Source organism: Palaemon carinicauda, chromosome 33 (assembly GCF_036898095.1).
Source record: "Palaemon carinicauda isolate YSFRI2023 chromosome 33, ASM3689809v2, whole genome shotgun sequence".
Lineage (NCBI taxonomy): Eukaryota > Metazoa > Arthropoda > Malacostraca > Decapoda > Palaemonidae > Palaemon > Palaemon carinicauda.
In genome coordinates this window covers 40,677,566-40,696,516 of record NC_090757.1, presented here as the reverse complement: position 1 = coordinate 40,696,516, position 18,951 = coordinate 40,677,566, and the positions used below count along the sequence as shown (strand labels likewise).

At 31.1% G+C, this 18,951-nt stretch overlaps 1 protein-coding gene across 1 annotated transcript in view; it reads right to left on the bottom strand.

Moving 5' to 3' along the window:
• Positions 1–611: 611 nt before the first annotated feature.
• LOC137626159 (uncharacterized) overlaps positions 612–18,951 on the bottom strand; it is a 55,406-nt gene continuing 37,066 nt past the window's right edge. The window contains 6 exon segments of the mRNA XM_068357236.1: positions 612–1,208; positions 4,510–4,605; positions 10,223–10,340; positions 12,274–12,471; positions 14,228–14,433; positions 15,117–15,250. Coding sequence (XP_068213337.1) covers positions 1,046–1,208; positions 4,510–4,605; positions 10,223–10,340; positions 12,274–12,471; positions 14,228–14,433; positions 15,117–15,250 — 915 coding nt within the window. The 3' untranslated portion in view covers positions 612–1,045.

Genomic DNA, 18,951 nt, shown 5'->3' with positions numbered 1-18,951 from the left:
TAGTAGTAGTAGTAGTAGTTGTGTATAGCAAATTATGATCAGCAAGTTGAAGATAAATTCTGAGCCACGCAGTCTTCACAAAAGAGCACACACAATTCATTATATTATTATTACCCAACCTTAAACGTATAATATTGGCACGAGAGTCGCAGGTAGTTTTATGCAATTAAATGACTAATTATTTTCTAGATTTCAGGTGACTTTGAATACTATTCGGCTTAAAACGCTATACTTTGTGGAATTCCATTTATTAGGTTTATTTAAAGTTTATATTTTTATTAATTAACCCTATTGGAAAGTTAATGGTGTTATTTGCATTTGGACTGTCTTTGTTAGTTTCGTAATCTCTCTACTTAAAAGCTATTATATGTCATCCGGGGATTCTTTTTTTATAAACTAGCCTCACTGCATACATTGCAATAAATATTCCAGTAACTATTCAGTACCTCATTGCCACATTTTCTAATAGGTAATTGGATTTTTCAAGGTCACCTTTATTCAGTATTTAAAGTCCACCTTTATCAAATATTTCATGGTCACCTACATCCAATATTTCAAGGTCACCATTATCATATATTTCAGTCACCTTTATAAAATTTTCCAAGGTCAAATTTAACCAATATCTCAAGAATCCTACCTGCTTAATTATTGAGTATCGTTTCTCTCCATTGCAAGTATTTAAACAGTCATGAATACTTAAACAATAGTTTTAACAGTCAAGTTAATAACATTGTGAAATCATTACAACTGTCTTGGAATATTTCTACACTTCTAGCGAATGTAAGCATATCATGATATTAGATAATATATGAAACATTTAAGCAATTTTAAGATACTTGAACAGTCCTAAAGAATTTAAAGAACACTGAAGTATATAAGCAGTGATTATTGAAGGCAGAATGTCAGCATCCAAGCTGACATAATCAGTTACCCAGCAGGTTTTATCCCATCGATTTTACTTTGATCATTGATCATCTATGATAATCTATCACTGAATAAATGAACTCTAGGAACTAAATAGGATGCACTGATTAAAGGATTAAAGTTATCGTCCAATATCCTCCATGACGATGTTTGCACACGCCACCCTTTCCGATCCTCCGTCAGATGCGTGAATCACAACGGCCTTATTGAGAACAGATCCTTCTCCGAGTAGCGGCAAGGATTCGTCCGTCCAAAAGTATCTTCCTGCTGATAGGTCTGTCCTCCTGAAAATGGCGGGAAGGGGGGGGGGGGAAATTAACAATTGGTTATAAATAGGTAGACATATGATATGAAGATTTAAAACTTACTTAATATCCCCAAAGTTATCATTATTGACAGGTCAGCATTTCTTCTTAATTGACACACACACACACACACACACACACACACACACTCACACACACACACACACAGTCTTCATTTTGCTGAGATATAATATGGGTTTTTGTTCCAAGCCCTTTTAACAAATTAAGCAAATGAGAGGGCTGCTTCAGAAGATAATCTATGTAGATTCCTCTTACCAAGTCTGTATTAATCAGTAGCTTTATAAACTGTACAGTATTCTCATCATATATATGTATATATATATATATATATATATATTTACATATTATATATATATATTTACATAATATATATATATAATATATATATATATATATATATATAATATATATAATGTATATATATATATATATATATATATATATATATATATATGTATATATATATATGTATATATATGGATATATAGCCAGGCTGACACTTGCAGGAATTTATGGCACGCATTGTCACGACTCGAGTCGTGAACTGGCGTGAACTCGCCGTGAACTGGCGTGAAGTGTTCGTAAACCCGTTATGACATCGTGGCATGTTGTGACAAAAATTTTGAAATGTTCAAAATTCTGGTCACGACAAAATTTCGTAACCGGGTCGTGAACTATGCCCGAACTTTTCGTGAACTATGCCCGAACTGTTCGTGAACTCGTCGGGACGATGCGGGAAGCGCGCAAACTATGCGCAAACTATGCGTGAACTCGTCGTGAACTCGTCGTGGCAGTTCGTGTCAATGTGGACAGGGCAGCTGTGATTGAGGTAATTTTTTTTTTTTTTCATCTTCCAGTTCGTGCCACAAAATGTCACGAATTGCCACGACAAATTCGTGGCAAAAAGTCGTGCAAGTGTCAGGGTACCCTTATGCCAGGCTGACACTTGCACGACTTTTTGCCACGAATTTGTCGTGGCAAGTCGTGACATTTTGTGGCAAGAACTGGAAAATAAAAAAAAAGAAAAAAAATTACCTCAGAATCACAGCTCACCTGTCGACATTGACACGAATTGGCACGACGAATTCACAACGAGTTCATGCATAGTTTTAGCATAGTTTGCGCACTTCCCGCATCGTCCCGACGAGTTCACGAACAGTTCGCGCATAATTCACGCCGCGTTCACGAGCTTTTGTTGTGACCAAAATTTTGAACATTTCAAAATTCTCGTCACGACATGCCACGATGTCACGACAGGTTCACAACGAGTTCACGCCAGTTCACGACTCGAGTCGTGACAATGCGTGCCACAAATTCGTGCAAGTGTCAGGGTACCTTTAGTGTGTGTGTAGTGCGCGTGCTTAGTTCTTTATATATTCCAAGTATTTTTATGTGATTTGTAACACCTCGATAGTTATTTGTTCATATGAATAATCGTCAATGGATATCTATTTGTTGTCAATAGTCATCCTACTTGGTAGAAATACTTCACACCGTCATGAATTTAAAAGAGAGAGAGAGAGAGAGAGAGAGAGAGAGAGAGAGAGAGAGAGAGAGAGAGAGAGAGAGAGAGAGAATTTTTTTTAGCAAAATCCTTTAGGTTTAACTATATTACTGTTTGAGATCATCATATGCGGTAGATAGATAAGATAGGAAAAGAAGTTTTATCTATATGTTGCCTTCGCTTTAATATATGTATTCACCCTTGTCTGTTTGTTTGTTTGTGAGCAACTTTACACGAAAACTACTGTGCCGATTTTGATCAAACTCGATAATCATGTTGGGTTAGACCCAAGGATGAAATATATGAAAAGTACAGGTACGCAACAATACTTTTAAAATATCTACAATGTTGAATAAATGGCAAATTTTGTTTGTTTGTGAACAAACATTACGCCAAAACTACTGAACCAATTTAAACGAAATTTGGTGAACATAAGTGGTACGACCCAAGGGGAAATCATTAAATTCTGTAGAACATGCATCGAAGTACAGGTACAAAGTGAAGTTAAGAGCAAAACAAGGCTGCTTGTAGTGGCGGAAGCATGCGCTCTACAGTGTGTCCCTCTAGTTAAGGCTGCATCTGATTCAGCAGTAGTCTGTCCCTGTGGAAGTCATTAAAAATCATATCCGCCTCATTTTATGCAGTGACAATTTTATGAGTTACTAATTCTTTTACTTGTCGACCTAGTGTAATGTAAAATAGAATATATAAAGTCGCAAATGATTTTTTCCGCCGTTTTCTGTTTACATAAGACTTTTGCTCATGTTGAAAAAAGAAAATGAGGTCATAAAAAAGTTGAATCTATGAATAACAAATTTTGAGAGATGAAAAATATCATTAGGTAATAGCTCTTGTACTTTCTTTTTCTGGGTTTTTAACTTCCACAATAAAGGAGTACGGGTTTTATTCCATGGGAATTAATTCAATAATTATCTTTTATTTTACCGGATTACCTTTAAGCTGTTTACATGGGAATCGTTTATTTTATTGATTGCATTTATGAATATTTCATAGCTTCGCTTTAAAGAGTTCTATTGGTAACTTTTTGGGGGGCTTTACCCTTAGAATTTCTATGGTATCTTTTAGTAGTTCATCATTATTTATTTAATGATTTTTAATTTCAGTGATTGCATAGAACAAAATTAGGGTAGGCATTTACTTTTGTTTGTGTTACTTCATTAATTAACATTTTACATTCTATAACTACATAACTTAGTTTTGATTTTCTCTCTCTCTCTCTCTCTCTCTCTCTCTCTCTCTCTCTCTCTCTCTCTCTCTCTCTCTCTCTCGTGTCATTAATTTATCTGAATTACTTTTGTGTAACCCCTTTTCATACCTCATTGTAAATACAGTACTCTCTGAATTACTTTAGTGTAAACGATTTTCACACTTCAACATAAATAAAGTACTCTCTCTCTCTCTCTCTCTCTCTCTCTCTCTCTCTCTCTCTCTCTCTCTCTCTCTCTCTCTCTCCCCGTGTCTTGTATTTATCTGAATTACTTTTGTGTAAACCATTTTCACACCTCAATATAAATAATGTACTCTCTCTCTCTCTCTCTCTCTCTCTCTCTCTCTCTCTCTCTCTCTCTCTCTCTCTCTCTCTCTCTCTCTCTCTCTCTCTCTCTCTCTGTGTCTTGTATCTATCTAAATTACTTTTGTGTAAACCGTTTCCACACCTCAACATAAACAAAGTACTCTTTGCATGCGTAGCCTTTTGAGTAACGATTGAGTAAAATAAAAAAGTCGACTACTTACGAAGTAACTGGACCAGGAATTGTCACGGCTCCCCATTTGTTTGAAAGGTCGCCTACCTCTTGAGCTTCGTTCGGTAATCTGGTGTTGAATTTCTGTCTAGAATAAAATGGAGAAGGCCATAAACATTTCAGCTTTCATGCCCCTCTATATAGGTGTATTATATTCTCATATCACCATAATTGGTACTGAATCCTTGAATCTGGTATGTTCAATTGATTTGTAAAGTCTGTGGAAAGGACGTATTTATCACATTTTGTACACCTTAGACCTGTAATTGACTGTGAAGATGATGAAGGGAAATTAAGATTTATTTCCATCATTTAAAACAAGTATTATTTTAAGAATCTCGCTTTATAGGTTATATATGATCGATTTATTTTAATGTTACTGATCTGAAATTATCTAAAATTTTTATTCTCTACAACTGACTAATTACGAATGATATATATGTATATATATAAATATATATATATATATATATATATATATATATATATATATATATATATATATATATATATATATATAATATATATATATATATATATATATATATATATGTATATATAAATGTATATATATGTATATATATTTGTATATATACAAATTTATAGATATTTTTATTATTTTATATCATATATATATATATATATATATATATATATATATATATATATATATATATATATATATATATATATATATATATTTAATATCAATCTCTACATATTTATATACATAATATAAATATATATACAAATATATATATATATATATATATATATATATATATATATATATATATATATATATATATATATATATATATATATATAGTTTGTTTGCTAGTAACTCATTTCTTTTTCTTATTGGGTTGCTTTCCTTGTTGGCCCGTTGATGATGATGATGATTAATAATAATAGTAATAATAATAATAATAATAATAATAATAATGATAATGACAATGATAATGATATGCTAATAATAATAATAATAGTAAACCACTCAAATGGACCAGTTTCTTATGGTATGTTATAATACAGTTTTTAAGAGAAATTCATTTCCTAAAAAAAATTGTGACAAATTTTTAAACGTTTCATTATACATAAAATTATTATATTCATAAGGAAGCCCAGCTTCATTTCTAAGTGTCATTACAGAAAAAAAAAATGGTAAAATGAAAAACTTCGAAGAGAAGTTTCGAGTCGTGTCAATCATCTCGCTATGAGCTAATGTAATGTCAGTTTTTTTTTTTTAACTAGATTCAGTGCATTAAATATTTAATTTTTATTGAGTTCTCATTTTTTATCTGGATGTAACAGGATAACATGAGATAGGGATAGCCTACGTAGATTACTTATATCCAAATAATGAAAAAGAAAATACAATATAGGCTACAAAAACATGTACCGAAGCACGGATTTACATCTTTAAAATTTACTGGAAGAAGTTGATAGCTTTTAACGTTTTTGAGAATAAGAAAAGTTTCTGAATCAATTTCATCCATTAACTAAATGGACCTCCTTCCTCTCCCCCCTTACCTGCATCAAAATTTTACTCCACCAAATGTCTCATGATTAAAATAGAAGCCAGCATTGCTTTGATGCATTGCCTTGAGTACAAAGTTAGATGATTTACCGGAATCACGCACCGCGTACATCCCACAAGATCTGTGCACTTTGCCATATTGCGATACTGCTCTATTGCTCACATACATTGCTATGTCTATACTTTCATATAGTCATTTATTTCTTTATCCCCATTAACAACAATGTCATGCTTTTCTACTTCATTAGATGCTGGCAAGCACTCCTTGATGAAAAGAAAACGAATTGCAATATAGATCAACAAAAATACTTTTTGGGGGGGCCTTATAATGTAACTTTTCTACATTTATATTAAATAAAGCAAGTTTCAGCACTACATATTTGGACCGTCATCAAGCCACACCTTGAGGAATAAGTACAATTTTACAGGTATTACTCCTGGCTAGTACAGTGGTAACATGTTTTGCCTAGCATTCGCATGGCAGCAAATCGATCCCCACCTAAACTAATCAAGTTACGGGAAAAGGTTTTACACTATCGTGTTCCCTGAAAGATCAATTTGAAATTTTACCTCAGTCATGGGTTTAGCACCCCTGGTGACAAAGTCTTGGATTTGGCACCCCTTGTGGGTTCTGTGTGCAACCATCAGAAATGACGACCCCAAATGATTAAGATTCACTGTTCTGTACGTGTTGTGTGCGATTTGGGGACCGGTGGCTCTTATCTCTTCGTTGTGGCTGACAAAATATAATCTGTCACGGGACATTTGGCACACCTTAGCACGTGCCATGTTTCACCAATCAATCCAAGACGGGCACCATAAAGGGGCTTTTACACAGTCAAACCGTTTGTCCAACCTGCTTGTCAAACGACTTTAAGAGGCGTCAGACAGTCAAACCAAACGAAACCAAACCTCAGTCCTCGACGCAGTGTGATCCTTGCTGTTTGTGATACAAAGATGGGCCTTTCGCCAAAGATGATTTGATTGCCATTGCTTAGCGGAGGCGCTAAGATGAAAAAAGATTAAAGTTGACGAATGACTGGCTGTTAAAAAGAGATAAACTTTCACATACCAACTTGCTTGTTAATTTGGAGTTATAGCCAGATAACTGGCGTAATTATTTGAAGATGGGCGAAGAAACATATAGATCTACTGAGGCGAGTTTAATATTTGGCGCTTGTTCTCACTTGCAAACGGTTTGTGGATGAATGAAGCTCCGCCCACAGAAGTTAGGCTCGATCAGACTTTCTTCAAACCGTTTGACCAACGTGTTTGACCACCAAATATCCCATTCACACGTTGAAGCTCCACCCACAGAAGTAGGCTCGATCAGACTTTCTTCAAACCGTTTGACCAACGTGTTTGACCACCAAATATCCCATTCACACGTTCAAACACCACTTAACGTATTTTTCATACTGAGTTTGACAAACAGTTTGACTGTGCGAAGCCTACTTAAGATTTCCTCGGTGCTGAGTCGTTTGGCATCTAGATCCGAAAATGCTTGAACATACCCAACATACTCAAAAACATCTCAAGCTCAACGTCTCTTTTGACATCATCTCGAAAAGAAATTTGTTTCTAGAAGCATGATGTCGCAATCTTCTTTTTCCTCCAATTTTGGGTAACCTAATACAAAATATATATGCTAGAAATTATCTTATATAAAAGTATTATTTTATTATCTATTTTATATTAATTCATGTTTATTTATTGTCGGTTGGATTAGTAGTGAAATAGAATAATTTTTATATGTAATCGTTAATGTGGAAGATGAAGCTGTGTGTATGGCTCACCCGTACAAAAGACTGTCTTAGAGAAATGTATATTACGGTGTGGGATTTACATATAAGCTGTACAACCTTTATGTATTTGATAATATCATCATATCCTTTACTTATTCAATAACATCAATAATTCTTATACTCATACGGGTAACATCAACATTTTTCATACGGTAACTTCAACTTTCACATACGCAAACGGTAACATTTCACATTCGCATACAGTAACATAAACATTTGTTTCTTCAACCTTTATACTGTACTTACGTTATACCTTTACCTTGATTGATAGTTTTCTTATTTCATGCCAACTATACTGAACCAAACTTCCTCAGTTTGACCTTACTTGACACCCTCCCCCCTCCCTTCATTTGTAACATTTCCAGGAGGCTTGTAAAGATACTATTTTTGTTTAAGGTTCGTTTTCTATTTTAAAAAGTTTTTTTGTAATATAAAGATCTCGTATAAATAATGTTCGGAATTGATGGGAAATTACAAATTTTTGTTGTTACAGTATAAATCCTCCCATACATAGCTGGTGATTTATTTTTATTTTTTTGTTAAATGTCCACTACTTATTTCCTTATTTTCTTGTGGTCATTTCTTTAACTTGCAATATAGAAACAGAATCTTTAACTTATTTTTCTATGGGTTCATTGCTTTAACCCGCAGTCTAGAAACAGAATCTTTAACTTTTTATATATATCATAATTTTAAATTGATAAACAATTTTGATAAACAGTCAATTTTGAATAAAATATATTTAATAATGAAATTGTACTGTATATCAAGTTCAGAGTATATCAATAAAATGAATGACATTTAATGTTCTCACTTCATTCGTTTATCTTTTACCACTTGCCATTAAAGTTGATTTGCATTACGCAATATATTTACTTTGGCCATTAGTGGTAATCCAGTATGTATTTGCATATTGCTGGAACAAACAAATCTACATCACTCAATGCTGATATTTTGCAACGAAAAAAAGTAACTTTTTTTCGCACTTGAACTTTCGCTTAAACGTTTCATCTGTTGAACTAATACCACTTAGATTTTTCTTTTCTTTTATGACATGTTTCGTTTATAAAATATTACAGAACAACGAAGATCTCTTTCTCATGCAACATTTCCTTGTTTCCTTTCTTCACTGAGCTATTTTTCCATATTGGAGCCCTTGGGGTTATTGCATTTTGCTTTTCAAACTAGGGTTATAGCTTAGCATGTAATAATAATAATAATAATAATAATAATAATAATAATAATAATAATAATAATAATATCAATATCAATATCAATGGTATTAATACTATTGATATCAATAATAATATTAATAATATTAATATTAATAATATCAATAATATCAATAATATCAATAATATCAAGAATAATTTAGTTATGAATCGTTTCTATATACTTTAAATCTATCGTTTGGCTACATTAAGATATTCAATATGACAAACAATTTGAAAATATTGCATGGGGTTATTTATTTCCTTCCAATATTTATCTCTTTCATCTGACAGAGGCGGGGGGGGGGGGCGGCTATTACTTTTCACATCCATACCAGACCAATTAGATCATTGAGGAACAAATTTAGATTAGAACCTACGCAAAACTATTCTCATGTAACGAGGGACAATATTATTATTATTATTATTATTATTATTATTATTATTATTATTATTATTATTATTATTACTTGGTAAGCTACAACCCTAGTTGAAAAGCAGAATGCTAGAAGCGCATGGCTCCAACAGGGAAAGTAGCCCAAAGAGAAAAGGAAACGAAGAAAAATAAAATATTTTAAGAACAGTTACATGAAAAGAAATATCTCCTATATAAACTATAAAAACTTGGAACAAAACAAAAAGAGAAAAAAGATAGAACAGGGTGCGCGAGCGCACCCTCAAGCAAGAGAGCTCCAACCCAAGACAGTGGAAGACCATGGTACAGAGGCTTTGACACTACCCATGACTAGAGAACATTGGTTTGATTTTGGAGTGTGTTTCTCTCAGAAGCGCTGTTTACCATTGCTAAAAGTCTCTCTTCTACCAATACCTAAAGGTAGGCATAGAACTTATTGAAGATTTATACAGTTTCTTTTGGAAAATTCTACACCCCTCAAATCACGCATGAAAGCGTACGTGTATATATAAAACGCTCATACATTTATGCATATATACACATACAATATATATGTATCTATATAACACACATACACATATATATGTACACACACACACACACATATATATATATATGTATATATATATATATATATATATATATATATATATATATATATATATATATATATATACACACACACACACTTTTCCAATCCATTGAAAATTACTAATTCTGTTAAAGATACTTACTTATCTTGCAAAAATATAGAGAACGGGTTGAAATGACCTCCCGCCGTACCACATTGTCGTGACCTATCGACTTCTCGGGCGTGCACGTGGAATTGGTGACCTTTCGTATCCTCTCCTTCTGAAAAAAAAATATGACACAACCAGGAAAATAGGGTTATGTAAGGTCATTGGAAGATGGGTTCTTTTTATCGTTAGCAAAAGTGGAATATCTAAAGTTTGCCTGTTGAAAATTTTTCTAATGTAGGTTTGATGCAATTTATTTTTGAAGCAAATATTTTCAGTTTTGAAATGAATTTTCCATATTAAAAGAACATATATAATAAATGTCGTTTTTGGCGTTTTCTTTATGATGTGTAATGAATCTGAGAAAAATTATTAACGATTAAAAAGTACATATTTTCCTAAATTTCAGCTTTGAAAACGAAGATAAAGTTTAGATTTTCAGAGTTAAGAACAATGGTTCTTTTATCTATAGTATCGGCATAGGTTTTGCTGTTGAATTGCATATAAAATTTTAGTTCATGAAGGGAGTTGTCTGTGTCTTATATTGGATAATTAAACATTACCATGAAATCAATTCTATGCAATCATTTGTCTATGAAATCTATACATATCTTTATGAGTAAAAATCTTTTTTGAGACATATCTTCATAGGTATATATATATATATATATATATATATATATATATATATATATATATATACAGTATATATATATATATATGGTTATGTATATATATTCATATATATATATATATATATATATATATATATATATATATATGGTTATGTATATATATTCATATATATATATATATATATATATATATATATATATATGCAGCATATATATATATATATATATATATATATATATATATATATATATATATATATATATGTATATATATATATATATATGTATGTCTATGTATATATATTCATATATATGTATGCATATGTATATATATATGAGTATACTGTGTATATATATATATATATATATATATATATATATAAATATATATAATGTCTATGTATATATATTTATATATATATGCATATGTATCTATATTTATATATACACATATGTGTATATATCTTTATATGAATATATATATATATATATATATATATATATATATATATACATTTATATAAATATCTATATAATTATATATATGTATATGTATTTATATGTAAATATATTCATATATATGCATATGTATATATATATATATATATATATATGTATATGTATATATATTGTATATATGTATATATATGGATATATATATATATATATATATATATATATATATATGGATGTAGTATCTACTATATATACATTATATATATGTATATTTATATGTATATATATATGTATATAAATGTTTATATATATATATATATATATATATATATACATATATATATATATATATATATACATATATATATATATATATATATATATATATATATATATATATATATATATGGATGCTGTATATACTATATATACATTATATATATGTATACATATATTATATATATATTTATATATATATGTTTATATATAATGATATATATATATATATATATATATATATATATATATATGGATGCAGTATCTACTATGTATACATCATATATATATGCATACATATATTATATATATGCGTATATATATATATATATATATATATATATATATATATATATATATATATACATAAGTATGCAGTATCTCTATATATTCATTATATATGTGTGTATATATATATATGTGTATATATATATATATATATATATACATATATATATATATATAATGTATATTTTTATATATGTATACATGCATATATATTTAATGTATAAAGTGTGTATATATACATATATGTATTTTGGAGGATTGTATGCATGCACATATGCAAGTTTACCAAAAAAACAAGCACACACGCACATACATACACACACCCGCAAGGATGATAATCTCAGCCGAAGCACACCAACCGTGAAACGTATATCACCCCTGTCATTTACTTACCAGTTCGATATAGATGCAAATACACCTGTGTTTCAGAGAAGATGGAGTCTATGGATTGGGAGAGATGCAGGATGCCCGAGATATCGCCAGGATCTTCTCCTGAGAAGACGGCCAAGGCTGTGACCTGGGGGCTTTCGCTGACTAGATCTGCGCAGCCCATGACCTGCCACCCGCTGTCGTAGACTCCCACGCCACGCCCTTGCAAGGTGAGATCACGTCAGGGTGTTTTTAAAGATCAAGTGGATTGGTTTTTAATATGAAAATTTTTATAATTTTTTTTTCCCTTTTGATTGGTTGTGTTCCTTATCAGCTTAAATTTACATTGTTGTTCAATAATTAGATGCACTGCACTGTTAACAAGTTGCATTAAAATGACAGTAAATAGCTGGCAACATTTATTCCAGGATTTTTACCGTTTTAAAAACGAATATATTGACGTAAAGGAGTTATGTTACCACCACCAACCCGTAAAAGATAATAACGAATTATGCCTAAAAATTACGGTCGCTTGTATTTTGCTGAAATACGGCTGGGAGCAGTTTATCTTTACTGAGAATATCCGATTAAAATTGCGGTTTTTTTAACTGTTTTAATCAGAATATTTTAATATTTTTTCCTTTTTCCCAAGTGTTTTAGTGTTTTTATTTCTTACCAGTTATATTTTAAATTGTTATTTACTTTGTTGGAATGGAGGTTGTTGTTATTAGAAGTTGTTATTAATACGTATTGTTTATCAAATAAATCCTCTGGCAGGTATTACACAGGTGGGTATACACAGTACATAAAAATAAATATAAACTGAAAAAAGATCGTAAATATTATGCATTAGTCGTAAGTAAATTTATTTTTTTATTGTTTGCTAATGAAGCCTTTCATTTTATTCGTGTGACCAATCTTTTTTTTTTTTTTTTTTTTTTTTTTTTTTTTTGGTGTGTGCTCGTAGGATTTGTCAAAGTATGGATCACTCGCAACACACAATCACAGTCGGTCTATAATTCTATCTAAACCATCCAATGTGCAAATTGAACTCTAGGAGTAATTGGAAATACCCTTTGCACTATATGGTAAAAGTGAATATTTTCCTATCTAAGATTGTTAAAGCTAATCTAACTTGAACATTACTAACATAATTTTTTTTTTTTTTTCAAAGTAGACTTAAATCAATTATACAGTATTTTGGTCGATTAACAAATTATACAGCCTCAAAATCTGACCTGACAGTTAACATGTTAATTTTGTTTGTTATATTTTAAGAATCGTTAACCAACGTCTCAGCGATATTATGGTCACCAAAACACAACCTCCCGTGACGGCATGATAACTTCAAATATATTTTTGCTTATTGCAGAACGAGGGATAAATTTTTATTTCATCTTTAAAACAGAAACTTATATCTAACAATGAGTAGTGTAAACTTTGAATTTAGATGATCCAAGTGGTCGTGGTCCTATAAATGAAATATTTTCAAAGCATTTATTAGGTGCCCTGAAACACACTAAGGAGTGTAATCATGTTCTATTTTATATTTAAAAAAATCCCTCATATCATTCCGTTCGCAAGGAGTGGCTGTATGTCATTTTTTTTATGGAAAGAAGTTAAAAAAGCACTGACAACGCAGACCTCCGCCAAGGCAGCTCAGTTCCCTCTATCAATCCCTAATCCGGATGGTGAGCCGGTTCACCACCAATGTCATCACTTTAAGTTGGCTCATTTTTGACATATTAAATTTTTTTTCAAAAGTCACCCATAACTTTTGAGTTAGACTAATGGTAAACAAACAACCTGGTGAAAACATAACCACCTTAGCCGAGTTAATAAACCTCCCGTGCTGCAGTATTGCAAGAGCCCATGTCTGGCCCATCAGGCAATCTACAATGGTAAATAAACCAATTAATCCCAGCCACCATTTCCATTCAAACCATAACCAGCAAAACATCATCGCTTACAAACGAACCTATGACACTGTATTCCCCAAATAACATTAGCATTGGGTCGGTAAGGGTTGCGGCCGCACTTTCCACATCTACCAACGTTCCAAATTTTCCGCTGAGGTCCCCAGCGGGATACAGGTCCTTCGTTCCTTCCTGTGGGGCAGGTGTAAGGTCCAAGTCGACAGGCCATGGCTCGTAGAAGCGCCTGGATAAACCACTACATGACTCGCTGTAGGGAGATGAAAAGAATTGTTTTATTTATATATTTATTGTAAAGGAAAATAGAAAAATGATTGTGTAGAAAGGTTTTTATATAGGAGGAAATTCGTATGTGGTTATTGCAGGTCAAGTATATAGTAGTGTTAAGATTTCATTTATTGATTCATTTTAGAAGAAAAGGGAAAGGTATCACTACGAATATTTTTAATATATAGGAGATATTTTGTATCTATATTAGTAAATATCAAAACAGTATTTTGAGTTCCAAACATCACAATGTTTTGGTAATACAGATATGAAAATGTGTTTATAATATGCTTTATATTGCTAGGAAGATAATACCATTATCGTTTGTTATAGGCGTATATTCATGCTTTCGCTTTCAATGACGAAAGCCCATAAAAATATTTCATAAAGGCAAAGTATCCTACTGTCATTATTAAATGACACATTTAACCATTTGGGAATAAGCATCCTTTCGTAAATGTCTCTTATCTTTATGGGATAAAAAAAGGTGAAATCAATCCCAATCATTATTATTATTGTTTTGACGAATTTCAAAGTAATGTACTACAACTATTAGCAAATTGACATACTGATACACACCATTTCTTGCCCCCCTAATTTATTAATACAATCTCTCTCTCTCTCTCTCTCTCTCTCTCTCTCTCTCTCTCTCTCTCTCTCTCTCACCTGTCAACACTTGCAAAGCTGTCGATACCGAAGGCCGCGGCGTCTGCCCTTGGGACCGTAAGGTTAATCGACAACTTAACCGGGTCGAAAGGTGATACTTGATACAGTTCGACCTCACCGTGGACACTTTCATCCTGCCGGGGAGAAAAAAAGAAGTTGAATGGCAAATAACAATGGATGAAATTGTAGGGAAAACCTATTACCTTTTTTTAAGATTCAATCCCAGTTTGATTGTTTCCTTGCTTATATGGTGACGTGCATCTCTCTATAGAGACGGTTCGATTTGCATCGTTCTCTTAAGCTGTGAATTATTTATACGCTACTAAGAGGACTGTTGAAAAGCTATACAGGTTCGCTGTCTAGTGTATAGCAAGATCCCAAAACACACTGCGTGGGACTAGAAAACACGAGCTATCAAAAAATGCCCAATTATAAGGGAAAAGGCGTATTGTTGAATATCTGTTTTATATAATTTTTTAGTATTTTCTCTATTCTCTTTATTGAATGTCTATTATATATATATATATATATATATATATATATATATATATATATATATATGTACATATATATGTAATATATATATATATATATATATATATATATATATATATATATATATATATATATACTGTATATATATATATATATATATATATATATATATATATATATATATATATATATATATATATATATTACTATTTTCTCTATTCTATCTATTCTCTCTATTGAAAAGGCATACTATTAAGTATCTATTTGATATATATTTTTACTATTTACTGTATTCTCTTAATGTTTTTTCTGTTCATCTAATTATTCAGTCTTTTATCAAAATGATCTGTACAGGCCACTGGCGTATAAAAAAAAATGTACGTCTTACGGTTCAAAAAAGAATTTTCTCAAGTGGTATTTATATCTGAATCTGACTCTTGCGCCACGCTAGAGACAGAACTCCACAGAGAAATAGCGAAGCCTTTCGATAATTCACAAACTATTAAGAAATGCATTAAGGTAAAAATTTAAAGTCGCGCATCAGCTCAAGGGACATTATCTTTTCCCAGTTTTACTGAACAAAAGGAAAAGGGATTTTTGTCCTTGACATTTCAGGCTGGAGTTGGCGTTGAGCAAGAGAAGCCAAAGGGAAATTTAATGGTCAATGGTAGATAATTTCCAACTGTTTTATTATTATTATTATTATTATTATTACTATTATTATTATTATTATTATTATTATTATTATTAGCAGCTAAGCTACAACCCTAGTTTAAAAAGCAGGATGCTATAAGCCCAAAGGCTCCAACAGGGAAAAATAGCCCAGTGAGGAAAAATGTAACTTATAATTTCATATAGCTCTCTATATAACACTAATTTCAGTTCCTTATATAATAATATTCTGATGCAGCCCATTCTATAACATTTTGATACAGACCCCCTGTAATATTGATTTGACACTAAACATTCTGTAACACTAATTTGATATTGAACCCTCTAACATTAATTTAATACTGATATCTTATGCAACATTGATTCGATACAGAACGTTTTGTAACATTAATTTGATGCAGAACCTCATGTACTATTAATTTGATACAGAACCTTGTGTAGCATTAATTTGATACTGAACCTTCTGTACAATGAATTTGATACAGAACCTTCTGTGCCATTAATTTGATACAGAGCCTTCTGTACCATTAATTTGATACAGAACCTTCTGTACCATTAATTTGATACAGAACCTTCTGTACCATTAATTTGATACAGAACCTTCTGTACCATTAATTTGATACAGAACCTTCTGTACCATTAATTTGATACAGAACCTTCTGTACCATTAATTTGATACAGAACCTTCTGTACCATTAATTTGATACAGAACCTTCTGTACCATTAATTTGATACAGAACCTTCTGTACCATTAATTTGATACAGAACCTTCTGTACCATTAATTTGATACAGAACCTTCTGTACCATTAATTTGATACAGAACCTTCTGTACCATTAATTTGATACAGAACCTTCTGTACAATTAATATGATACAGAACCCTTTATGCCGTTAATTCGATACAGAACCTTCTGTACAACTAATTTGATACCAAACCCTCTGTGCCCTTAGTTTGATACAGAACCTTCTGTACCATTAATTTCGTACAGAACCCCCTCTACCATTAATTTCATACAGAACCCCCTGTACCATTAATTTGATATGGAACCTTCTGTACAATTAATATGATACAGAACCCTTTGTACCATTAATTCGATAAAGAACCTTCTGTACAAAATTAATTTGATACCGAACCCTCTGTGCCATTAATTTGATACAGAACCTTTTGTACCATAAATTTGATAAAGAACCCACTGTACCATTAATTGGATACAGACCTTTTTGTATAATGAATTTGATACAGAATTGTCTGTGCCATTAATTTGATACAGAAAATTCTGTACCATTAATTTGATACAGAACCTTCTGTACAATTAATTTGATACAGAACCCTTTGTGCCATTAATTTGATACAGAACCCTCTGTATCATTGATTTGATACAGAAACCTCTCTACAATTAATTTGATACAGAACCTTCTGTGCCATTAATTTGATACAGAACCCTCTGTACAATTAATTTGATTCAGAACCCTCTGTGCCATTAACTTGATACAGAACCCTCTGTATCATTGACTTGATACAGAACCCTCTACAGAACCCTCTGTATCATTGATTTCACCATTAATTTCATACAGAACCCTTTATAATATTATTTGATTTAGAACCTTCTGTGCCATCAATTTCATACAGAACCTTCTCTATCATTAATTAGATGCAGAACCTTACATAACATTAATATATAGTTTATAATTTATAATCCGTAACTGTGGTAACAAAAGCCGGAAGCCAGAATTTCCATTTTATGCTGGAAAATCTGATGGCATTTGACTCCTGGATGCACGCTTTTATTTATTCATTGGAAGGGAATGGGCTCTATATAGCACCACAGCAAACGTTAAATATTCTGAACTGTGTGATGGAATCCACAAGATCCTTCGGTCTGGAAGCATATGTTATGTTTACTTTATCGCCCGAGGGTTGCAGCAGTTGTTACAATAAACTCGAGCATAGTAAGTGTGTGTTCTGGGAGTGGTTGCTGTTCTACCTCGTATGTCAATAAGGGGGAATTCATTTTTCTTCACGCAGTATCTGTCTACCTATCTATCTTTTGTGATATATATATATATATATATATATATATATATATATATATATATATATATATATATTTATTTATATATATATATATATATATATATATATATATATATATATATAAATAGTGTACGTATATAAATATAAATATAAATATGTATTTATCTCTTTGTATATATACTGATATATGTGTATATATATATATATATATATATATATATATATATATATGTATGTATATATAAATATATATATATATATATATATACATATATATATATGTATGTATATATAAATATATATATATATATATATATATATATATATATATATATATATATATATATATATATATACAGTGAACCCTCGCTACTTCGCGGTTCGACCATCGCGGATTCACCACTTCGCGGGTTTTTTTCATAACCCATATATATATACATATCGCGGATTTTCCGGAAATTTCGAAAATACCACGATATCTGAAGACCCCAAATACGATATTTCGTTACCTGTAATTCCATTAATACTGTAATTAGTAATATCTGCTCTTACTGATTGTTCATTGCATTACATATGACATATAATTCAGCACAGAAAGAAATAAAACACGAAAAGAGAATGTGATCATACGAT